The sequence below is a fragment of the Phallusia mammillata genome, chromosome 3, assembly GCF_965637545.1.
Source record: "Phallusia mammillata chromosome 3, kaPhaMamm4.hap1.1, whole genome shotgun sequence".
Classification (NCBI taxonomy): domain Eukaryota; kingdom Metazoa; phylum Chordata; class Ascidiacea; order Phlebobranchia; family Ascidiidae; genus Phallusia; species Phallusia mammillata.
The window spans coordinates 5,590,453-5,602,817 of record NC_137254.1 but is presented as its reverse complement, the minus strand read 5'-3'; the positions used below and the strand labels follow the sequence as shown (position 1 = coordinate 5,602,817).

The 12,365-nt window shown below is 38.9% G+C and overlaps 1 protein-coding gene across 1 annotated transcript; it reads right to left on the bottom strand.

Moving 5' to 3' along the window:
• Positions 1 to 5,608: 5,608 nt before the first annotated feature.
• Positions 5,609 to 6,602, bottom strand: LOC145219311 (uncharacterized; the record flags this gene model as incomplete). The annotated part of the gene is made up of 1 exon (XM_080086689.1): positions 5,609 to 6,602. A coding segment is annotated over one exon (822 nt), but the record flags the coding sequence as incomplete, so codon positions are not given.
• Positions 6,603 to 12,365: the final 5,763 nt, after the last annotated feature.

The window sequence follows — 12,365 nt, the reverse complement described above, 5'->3', positions numbered from 1 at the left end:
AGCTTATATTTTACTAAGAAGTTTTTAGGTTTGTGAATGAATTTAGCTTGGACCTGAGTTGCTAGTCGGGTCGAGTTTGGGTCAGGTTCGGCTAAGGTTTCTTTAAAAAAACGAGCGTGATTCGGGCCTTCTCACTCTGTATCAGTATATGTTTTCAGATAAATTTAACTAGCCATGTAGTCAGATGCTGGACCCGAGCTAATGTCAAACAGCCCCAAAACGCCTTGTTCAAGACCACTTGTCTATTGTGTTTTTGTCTTGGTCTTTTCTGTGGCGTTATATTGCACGTTTAATACTCTAGTTTAAACTACTAATGCTCAAGAAAATTACGCAAATACCGTCAAGACAAAATTGAAAAGGTTTTAATACCACTGCTGTAGACGGAATTTTACGGCAATTGGTATAAGTACTGTCTCACTGAAGGATAAACATACACAACCGCTGACAGTTTGAACATCTGTGTAACTTAATGATGCCACTGTCAGCAATATTTTCTGCGCTAAAAAAATTGTCCAACGCAGCTATGACAAAAACATTAAACAACTAGAAATTTCGACTCCCTTTGCTAAAAGACTTGCCAAGCATGAAACCATTCAACACTGTTCCATAGTCAATCTAAACCATATGCGATGGTTTTCATGCGCCAATATAAATTGTAACGTCAGCATGCAGTTTGCCAATTTATTTTTTCATCCCGAACAGCAACTGTGCGCAACGAGGTGTCACTTTATTTGATGGATGTAATTTCATTATGTTTTTCTTCCTACTACCTAAACAAATTCGTTATTGATCAATGGGATTTGTGCGTGAGGGGCAGATGCTTAATATGCCGCGATGCGCAGATTGTATGTTAAAGATTGCCGCAAATGCAGGGATAAGCTAAAGAGAAATTATTTTTAACACCCTTTCGGCATCCATATGCGCAATTTCGAATTTCAATTTCAGACGCCAGGTGCCAATTTACTTGTTACGTAAAACGATAAATGGCTTCAGTTTTAACATTTCGGTGTGTAATAATGTTTTTTGTGAGCTAATTTAACAGTAAACAGAGAAGTTAGTTCGTGGAGGCTGAATTTGTACTTTTAATGACCATTATATCACCACTAACGCAAAACAGTTATTGTAGGTGTACAAATTAGAATTGGAAACGGGCCTAGAATTAGACCCAGAACCCGACCCGAACCAGAGAGTACAAGCCCGAAACTCGACCCAAACCCCAATCGTTTTTGAGAAGCCCGTTTGGGCCCTAAAGTTTAACAACAATTGGTCTTGAACAAACCAACTTCAAGGCTGTTTGACATTAGGTCATGTCCAACAACTGGCTACGTAGCTAGTTAAATGTATTCAAAAAATACTGACATAGAGTGTAAAGTCGGGCCCGAATCAGATCCGTTTTTTAGAAACCTATAAGCCCGAACCCAGGCCGAAAAGCGCGGTACTCAGCCCCAAAAGCCCGACCCGTCTTACATCTCTTGTACAAATTAAAAGTAACTTTTGAAATTGGTAATCACTTGTCGTGCCGTGCATAATCTTCTCGAAGGTCAGACATATCAAGGGTTGCTTACCTATAGGCAGGGTTGCCATGCATTCCTTATTTCTGTAACGCTACTATTTCTACGGTTAAGGACGCTACTCCAATGGCTAGCTGGTAAAACCAATAAATAGACCGCACGCTACCCTTACTGCTTTCACAAACACGGAGGCGAATAAGCAAATCTAACTTTTGTATTTGTCTCAAAAATATTAGAGAATTTATCCATATTATTATTAGATTTTTAAGTATTGTTTTGTTCAGCCATAGCGTAAAGATTGTACAGTATTTTCCAGTTCAGTTTCGTCCGAGTTGACAAAAAATCGATTTAAACCGGTTTGGGCGTTTGGTTGGAGGAAAAAAAACGGCTAGAAACAGTTTGAAACTGAAATATTCTGCAAAAAAACCACCAAAAACCAGATTTTTGTTCGATTTTTGACACCCTAAAAAAAAAAAAAAAATAAAATAAAAAAAAAAACGAAAAGGCGAGCTTTATTTCGAAAAGCCGGTCAAAATTTCTGGTTTTCGATTCCGGTTCAAACCGGTTTGGACGTTCGATAGAAGGTTAAAACCAGCTAACCAGCGAATAGGAGGCCCAAGCTCATTTTTTTGGTGCTACAAATTGGGCCGCAAGAAGTTGTGCATAGTTATATCATCGATAACTAGGGGAAGAATAGTTAGAAAGGGTCCTTTGGTTTTGCGCGCCGCATTTTCTCCTTAGCTATGAGTGTAGTTAGGCGCGGCGCGGGACTATTGGGTTGGAGAGGAATAGCACGCGAGCACGCCGGCTAAAAAATACCTATTGTTGTTACAAGGCTGAGCGCACTAAAATTAGGGATTTTTCGCTTGTCGCATTGATTCGTCAGTGCCGTGCGTCTGTATCGGCTGAACGATCCACTATCAGTTTATTCTTTCGATAAGAAATGTCCTTCTTTTTGACTTACGTCTTTATTTTGTCTTATTTTCAACAATTACACGTCAAATCCCTGCTAATAGTAAAAGTAAACCTAGACCTGAGCTGTCGTGAGATGCTCGAAGTATTGTCTACGAACAAGGAGTGGCTGGAACAGATTGTTTCAGGCAAAAAAGTATGGCATGTGATATGTCATGGCTTATATAAATGCAAAGATTTATTTGAAAACGCTTGTTTCGTTTCGTATAGAAACTTAATTTTTTGATTGTCCTTTTTTTCGGCTCCGTGTCGATGGCAACGCTTAACTCTGGGCATAATGAAGGAACACAATAGGCATTCTTTATACATGGTGTAGCTGCTCCGCTTTCATCCTATACCCACTAATTTTGCCCTTCACGTTATGTTTATACTTGTTTTGGGCCTGGTGCTTGTTCTAGCGCCACTGTGTCGCTGCTTTTGTTTTATCCAGCCAAATATACTGTACTTATGTTTTGCACCATTTCAACAAAACGTGCTTAGTGCATCTTTTATAAAGAAACTATTGAACCGGATTTCGGTGTAACCCTGGTGTGGTTATATTAAGCCTATTTGTGTTAAGCCAATAAGTGCAATTCTAACAAAAAAGAATAAAACTGTAAAAGCATAAAGCCAACAAATTAAAAGCAAGCTGCAGACAGTACACTCTGTTTCGACCTATAAGGTCTTATTAGTGCAGCTAATATAGGCCGTGTTGGCTAGTGTAGCCATCAAACGGCACTCCAGCTTGTTTGACCCGTATACAGACATAAAAAACCTTGATCGTTCCTGCCCTCGATTAGGCGTCTTACATTCAGCTTGCACATATTGTTCATTAGCGCCACCTTGCGAGGTTTTCAGAAGTTTTTTCTTCTCACAAAATTAAGGTGTTTTTCTCCCACAATTGCTTCTTTTGCACTTGTATCCCAACCGCTAGGTTTTCGCATAACTTTTTCATGCCACATGATTACAATAGGTTATTACGTTTGTTAATTCGTTAAACACGGAAACAAAACAAAGCAAAGATAAATGTAGAAAATACAAATGTAGAACTATTTTGTATTATGTCACATTAATGTTTATGTTACAGAACAATTACCACTTTTTGGCTTAAATCCCAAGTTGTAATGCAAAAGTTAATACACTTAAATCGCAGCCGAATTACGCGGTTTTCAGAACGTGCATAAGATTACGGAATAGCGCCACCTACCGGTTTTAAAAATTCGAATTATTATTTACAATTTAACAAACCTTTCATGTGCTTTATAGCATTGTACATGTTATCATAATCGATATAACGTGCTAAATTAAGTGTTTGTGACGAATATAAACTTGTCATAGGAAAAAACGCAAAAATATTTGTCGGGAATTTTTTTCCGGGAAATGAAAAAAAAAATTGAAAATTTCAGTGGAGAACCCCCTGAAAGTCGAATCACAAGCACCATTGCCTGCCTTGTATGCTGCACATTTCAGCTTCGTAGATGGGGATCGTCAGTTCGACCAGTCATGAGTTAAGACATAGATGAATAGCTGGAATCACTCCTGAAGCGTCAATGCAGACCATCAGTGATTATGCTTGGTGACCAGCTGATTCAGTGTAACGCCTTAAACAGGCCTGTCGTACTATGATTTCTACATGAGTGTGCCGTGCTCGCTGGTCTGCATCGACGCTTCAGGGCTGATCCCAGTTGTTCATCTATATCTTAAGCAAATTATATCTATACATTTTGCTTAGACACTAATTTGAAAGTAGCTAAATTCTAAACAAAACGATAAAAGTGCTTGTATAGTAACATTGAAAACAGAAGATACAAACATTGTAATTATTTAACGTGTAAATTGATACAATGTCTGACATAAAGTGTATTAACTTGTTTAGTTGGTTATAAATGAATAGCAGAATTACAACAAGTAACGTCAGTATTGCAACACCGTTTTATTAGTCTGTTTCTGAATTATCTTTATACGGTGTAGCTGCAGCGCATTCAGCGTTACGCAGCTATTTCCGGCTTGGTGATTGTTTTAGTGCAGGGGTCTCCAACGAAAAGAAAAAAACAAAAACAATTTTGAACTACCTAGAAGCCGTAGGCCATATGCGGCCTTGGATGACAAAATGCTTTTAAAGACGTCACACCAATTGCAGAAAAATATGTGTTTTCATTGCTTTGAAATTAAAAGTGCTATTTTCGTTAACCTCCAATAGCTCATTGCTTTACAATCTCACTTGCGTGTTGATCAATACTTTCTTATTTCACTACAAGTTACAATGAAAGCAATTGTTTGAACATAATTTTATATCTTAGTTTTGTCTGCGATGTCTCAAACTGCTCTTAGTTTACGTAAATTAAATTTAAGGTGAAATGGATCCTAAAAGCTGTAGCGGTATGTACAAAAAAAACTTTTAGCAGTTTAAGATTTCATTTTTGCTAAGAAGTTTAATTGGTATTATCATTCAATTTATTGTGGGCCGCGAGTCCTACTCGGGAAAATTACGAAACATATGTAGTGTAAATGAAATGGTTCTGTAAAGCACTGTCTTAGGCCTCTAAACAATCTTTGTGGCCTACACAAATGTCAAAAATGTTGGTGAGGAATTATGAACGTAAAACGTTTCTAAACAAAGAACTAAACGGATTCTTAACTTTATACTTTCATGGTCAGACTAAGTTTGCATTATTTATTATTTCATTATAATAGTAATGTTTAAAAATAATTCAATTTGTAATTTTTAACGTAGACACATGAGTGTGAATTAAAGTTTCAGTAATTTAAGTTTATTGAGCACTTGACGGGTGAGTGAAAAACAACAACAAACAAACTTGGGTCATATTTGAATGGGCATTTTTCATTTGCTTATGACATCTGGCCTGAGGGCCGTGTTTTTTGAGACCCCTGATTTAATAAGATCTACAATACCCCATATCTGTGTGTACTATAATCGGGACGCGTTTACGGGACGTTACACGTTTTTTGTGTTGGAAGTCTGGCTTTTAAATTAGTTTTGATCCGAAATCATAAACCAGAAATTCGACCCGATTTTCGAAAAAAACCTAGGACTTCCTGATATCACACGCACCTTGGAATATTATTTCGGTAATCTGAGTCGGCATATGCCGAATTTCAAATCAAGCAATCAAGTTTGAACACACTGCTTTTATTTACAAGCGGGCGAATGAACGTGAATACACAGTACACCATGAAAACAAGCACAAAAATATTTTTTTGTTGCCGGGCGAATCTTAACAGCAATTGTCTGTAACTCTGTACACGTTTACGATTTACGATGCGACCTGACAATACATTTTCATTGCCCAATATGCTTTACTGTTTGATTACTGCAAACTCTTTGTTATCGTTGTAAGTCATACATGGAGACAGCCTGTTCTTCCAGTCCATAAATGACAAAGCAACAGTGACAATGTTTAAGAGCAAATCTATATTGAACATGTTCCCCCAGAAATTGATCGAAGCCATACTAACATGCATTACCATAAATAGGATGTAAGATGTCATGTTGGACAACACACAAACGCCAGTGCATATACAGAGTCGGACCACCATGTGCCGCACCAAATCGGAATTCAGTCGAGCCTCCCCTGTCACACAACACAAACGGTAGTGTTTTGCCAGTGGGTAGAAGAAAAGTCCAACAAGGGAAAACTGGAAGACGAATGAGGCGATAAAAACAAGCCATCCGATCATGGGTGCTACCTGTGTATCAATCGTGGTCACGTCATAAACGCATCCATTTGGAGAGCTAATAATGTTGTACCCCGATGCATAGACGACAGATATGACAGTACTAAATGCTGGATAACCTATAAGTATCGCAGCGCTGATGAAGCGAAGCAAAGGAGATCCCAAATGTCGGAGTTTAGGATGCTTGTACATTTTTCGTTGACGCGACCAAACCAAAAGGTAGAGGCAGTTATGAGAAGCTTGGGCGATCCCCAAAAGTAGATAATTGTAGACCTTACACACCAGGTCCGATATTTCGTCGGAGTAAAGCACGCATTGCTCTAAGATGCACCGGATGAACAGTAAGACACTAGCAACAAGGCAAAGAGCTCCTTTGGAAAGAAAATCGTCGAAACGTGTTGAAAGACTCTTCTTTTTGTTCTGGCGACCTTTTTTACGTCGATATTCGAAAACAGATCAACTTATGATCAAGTACAGCGTGATGACTGTAATAAACACATTTGGAATCTCGTCGCGAAGCCAAAGTCGAAAAATATCGACACTCGGCTCAAAAATCATGTACGGATACCCTGTACCGTTCCCTGTATCATTCATAGCCGGAGTAGTTGCAGTGTAATTTATAGCCGGAGTAGTTGCAGTGTCATACATAACCGGAGTAGTTGCAGTGCCATACATAGCCGGAGTAGTTGTAGTGTCAATCGTAGCCGGAGTAATCGCGGAGTCATCCATAGCCAGAGCAATCGCAGAGTCATCCATAGCCGGAGTAGTTGTAACGTCAATCGTAGCCTGAGTAATAGCAGAGTCATCCATAGCCGGAGTAGTTGCACTATCAATTGTAACCGGAGTAGTTGTACTGGTACTCAGATGTATTTTAAAAGTGTTGGCAGTCTCGCAATACTGTACAACCTATGCACAAGTACTCTATGAGGTCCACCAAGCGATTGAGGGGGCGTGAAGAGCTGGGATTATTTCTGATATGTATCTTGCAAAAGTATCATCAAACAAGATGTGATCCTGCTTTTGGCTGCGTTTAAGCGCAATCTGAAGCTATTTTTTGTGGACACCTACTCAACACAATAATCACAATGAAATCCACAATCCCGCAGTTATGTGCACGTGATATGTCCTGGTATGTTTGGTATGTAGCAATCACGAGGTCTACTGTTTACATTCCACAGGGTGTTTTGCTTTAATTACTGCTTTGGTCCTTCCAATTGCGTTAATTGATTGCCCTGCCCAATGACTTTTTTTCTTTTTCCCCGCAGCGCGCAATAATTGCTTGAAGCCTTCCTCGTTGATTGCAATATTTCACTGTTTTGCTTGGTTCTCTTTTCATCATGTGCTTGGTTTATATTCACAGTGCTTCATGATTAGTTATTTTATTTGCTGATACGACAGTTACAATACCACTTCTGGTCTTACTTATACACACTACTCTCCTGCTACCGACAAATGCAGATATTATTTCAAATAGTGGGGTTCAGCTACAAGTTATAACCACGCGTGGTTCAAGCTGATCCTTTTTTGTTTGCAACGCTTTGACTTGTTCCGTTTATTGTGAATTATTATGAATATTTGTGGGCGCTGTAAACAAAATAAAATTGAATTGAATTGAATAGTTATGATGTTTTGATAAATTAATTTGGTCGGTTGTGAAACTGATTTCATTTATTTAACGAGTTTGGTTTCAAATTTTGAAAAGGTTCGGGGCCCAAACTAAAACTTCACCAAAAAGGCACATTCGACCGGAAATTTCACAACTTGCGTGCATTACCAATTTACAATGCAGTATTAACTCAGTGGACTGCGCGAAAAACCGTTTGTTACATACCACAGCTCGACCAATCAGATCGCCACGTTTGATCATGTGACATTATTTGACAAACGAACAATGTATGACTGAATACAAAATGTGTTTCATTAACCGTTCAGCAGTGTGTTTGTGTACATTAAATGCCTTTGAGCGCCATAATTCTTAGGGTGACTGTTTTGCCTTGCTTGCATCTAATGCAGTGCTTTTCAACCGGGTGCATCGTACACCCCAGTACGACTTTGATAGGGTGTACTGGGGTGTACCAGATACAAAATATAATATACCCATGACCAGTTATCACAATAGGCAGGTTTCAGTTTTTGAGTGTACAATACATGGCACAACATGCATCTCAAGTGTACGTAGATTTTAAGTTACAAAACTCTATTTGTGATGTCATATTTTAATATTTTACTTAAAAATCGTTGTTAATGGTAGTGAATTATGGATTATGGCTTGCTGGTATGGTGCTCATCATTATTTCTGTTAGACAACAGATTCACTGTGTTAAACGATTGAATAAATTTTTCACTGGGGTGTACAAATTTTGAGTAAAGTTTAAAAGGGTGTACCGTTTCGAAAATGGTTGATAAGCACTGATCTAATGTGTTACTGGTGTCGTTTTGCAAGCGCAAGAAAAAAAATCATTGAGCTCATATGGGAAGCCTTGTCACGCATGATGGAATATAGTGACGCGTTGCTATGAACGATAGCGATGTCACAACACCCGTTGACATGCATCTGCCATCTATAATATTTGCACCTAGCTATTCAATTCATGTTAATACTTGGCCGTTCCTGTATATTTTAACACTTTGTATGATGTTTTACTACTAAGATTGACACATTTACAGTCAAATAGTTCAACGGTTTAATTCAGCTGAATTGCCAAACAGTATATTTTCTGTCGCAGTTATTTACGATTATAGATAGTTTATTTTGATAATTTTTGTCTGCAGTAAACAATTGACATCACAGTCCATCACGCAGATGTATTTACTCCAGTAACAGTTTCTATTTTCTTTAATTAATTTGTTTTTACGGTAAACAAAATCGCATCACAGTCTAAGCGAAAGTTGAACCAGGAAGCAAACTTAATGCATCAACGTGGTAGTTCCCAGTTCGTGCTCCTGTGCATTGCTCCTCAATAAATATCAATCAGGAAGCAAGCTTGAAAGGGGGTTATTGGATTCCAGTTTATTTATCTCCGTGTGGACGCGGGAAATATGAGACTGGCGTTGACTCACTCAACTTTTCTGAGCAATGTTTATCTAAATCGTGGAACAAGCGTATTCAATAACACCAGGCTCCTGGGGGTTCTATCATGTAACGGGGTCCCGGGCATTCTAAGGGTTCCGCAGTGCTTCCACGAGGTTTGTTGCAACAATTCAAACAGGAATGGTTCATAATATATTGTTACGAACAGTAACGCTTAATGTACGCTCCCATGTACAGTCTAGATCAGGGGTCGGCAACCCCTGCCACTTGTCACATCAGGTGGTTTTCACAGCCCCTAAAAACACGACGACGTCATTGACACATGGAAACAACAAGTAAATTGGCACGCGTCGCCTAAAAGATTGCCGGCCCCTGGTCTAGATAAATGACCAATTGTTACAAGATAACCAAAGTCTCGCTATGCTGTAAACGAATTGCGAGAGCAAAAAGCAGAAACAACCAATCCAAACAACATGTCTAATTAACTTCAATGAATTTTCACCAAAACACTTTGGTATTTGCATTTTTTGTGAAATATTTGGGTTTGTTTTAATCAGGGCGTCGAACCGTAACTGAACCCGAACCCGCGAACCGGTTCGAGCGGTTAAATTCATTAAACCTTAACCGAACCCGAACCGCTAATTACAATGTCAAAAACGCAAACCGAAGTTGAACCCCATATTTTTGTTTGGCGGCGGACACGAACCGGAACCGAACCAGTAAAAAATGCAGTCTGATTTATGATTTTTTTCAAAACAGCGTAAGGAAGAGTACGCAAGGTAACACTTATAGGGCGTGTCAAATAGTGCACGGTCAAAATTCTGTTGGAGTTTAAAAACGCCAGGTAGATGATGGGTAGAATTAAAGTGAAACAAATGAAAATTTGAACCGGTTTAAAAACCGCAAACCGGTTGGGACGGGATAAATTGCCTGAGCTGGAACGAAACCCGAACCCCCCAAAAAAATACATTTTTAAAAACCTGAACCGAACCCGAACCCTTAAAAACAAAACGAAGTGAACCCGAACCGAACCTGAACCCATATGACAAGCGGTTTGACGCCCTGGTTTCAATGAGCACTGCCGCAGTAATGGTCCATTTGTTATATTGACAAATTGATTGTGAATAACTTATCTCGATTTTGTAAAGACTTTTTAGTTTACAGTTGCACTGCGCCCACCAAGCATCGTTTCACAGCAAACTGGTTGTTGAGCACTTCTATTATAAAACTTATTTATTTTTTATTATAAAACTTTATTTATTATTTTTTTGATTAATTAGTTTTCACGGTAAACAAAATCACCTCACAGTCTAAGCGAAAGTTGAACCAGGAAGCAAACTTAATTCACCAACGGGGTGTTCCCAGTTCGTGCTTCCGTACATTGCTCCTCAAATAATATCAATCAGGAAGCAAGCTTCCTGTCGCGGGTAATTACGATGTATAGACATTTTATTTTGGGAAATTTTGTCTGCAGTAAACAATTGACATCATTGTCTAAGCGAAAGTTAAACCAGGAAGCACCAACGGCGTAGTTCCCAGTCGTGCTCCTGTGCATTGCTCCTCAATTAATATCGATCACGAAGCAAGCTTGGAAGGGGTTATTGGATTCCAGCTTATTATTACCACGGGCTTCATATACCTGCGTAAGGTAATGTAATAAAATTTGTAATCTTTCATGTGTTGAAGCCTTTAAACTGGACAATGTGGAGAAGTAAAATAAAAGTGTTACTAACTTTCTCGCTAGGCCGGAGCGTCTCGTTGCGAAAAAACAACCCCATGCCTTTCGCCAAACCAGCGTCATGGTGGTTTAATAAGTTGTAACTAATTTACATACCGTGTATGTCCTAAGATCTCAGGGCTCAAAAGTTCAGGAAAAATTCGCTTTTCAAAACCTGATTGTGTTTTGATGTGTGATGGCAATTCAAGTAAACGACAACATTTATATTTTGTGCGGTGCTTCGCTGTAATTGCTCGCGATTTATTCTAGTTGATGTTTCCATTAACTTTTCGGCGTATGATGTACCGGTTCAGCATGTGGGTCCCGTCGGTATTTTTCAACTTAAACGAAAACGGTGCTTAAAAACCTCGTAACCTACGGATGCTTATGATTGATCAAACAAGTTATAGCGCTTGTTACATACACGACTTTGCACAGATAAAGCGGGTTTCCCAACGAGCATCGTTTAGTCAACCACAGCGCTTTCTACACAGTGTTGTAAATCAGGCCAGGTTCGGGCTTAAGTTGGCTTGATTCGGGCGTGACTTCACACTCTGTGTCAGTATTTTTAAAAATAAATTTAACTAGCTAAGTAGCCAGTTGCTGGACCTGACCTGATGTCACACAGCCCTAAAACGCCTTGTTCCAGACCAATGGTCTATTATTGTGTAATGTGTTTGTTGTCTTGATCTTTTCTAAGGCTTTAATGTATAGGCCTGTCAATCAAATTTTCGGGCCTAACAACGATTCGGGTTCGAGCTCCAATTTCAGGCCCGTTTACAACTCTGTTTCTACAAGCACGACTTTGTACGCTCAAAGCAGGTTTTTCAACGAGCTTTGTGCAGTCAATTATAGCGCTTGTTACATGCACGACCTGCCAAGCTTAAAGCGGGTTTCCTAATAAACTTCATGCAGTCAACCATAGCGCTTGTTGCATGCACGACTTTGCAAGCTTAAATCAGGTTTCCTAACGATATTCGTGCAGTCAACCATTGCACTAGTTACGTGCACGACTTTGCAAACTTTTTAAAGTAAGTTTATACACAAGCTTTTTATATGTCCAAAACTTACAATAATACATGTTAGTTTAAATTGAAAGCGTTAACTTACAAACCATGGAGAAACATTTAGTTGTTTTGCAATTAATACATACAGTTTGTAACGCAAATTGGCGTTCTTTATTGGATTTCAGAAAACATGCCGGATGACACCAGTGTGTAAGATCGAAAGATAGAAGGCAGGGCTACGTATGACCTGTCGTTTCCGTTTTAGTGCCTATAAATATTCTGTGAAAGTGGCTTTCCTTACAGTAACGCGCTTTATTCAGATTGCAAGTGGGTAGTTAAGTTCGCAGTGTAAAGTAGCTCGGGAGATTTTTAGTCTAACAGAATTGTGTCTAGGTTTATTTATATCAGATTTTAAAATCATCATGCAGCTTCCTTCTCAAAAAGGAAATTTA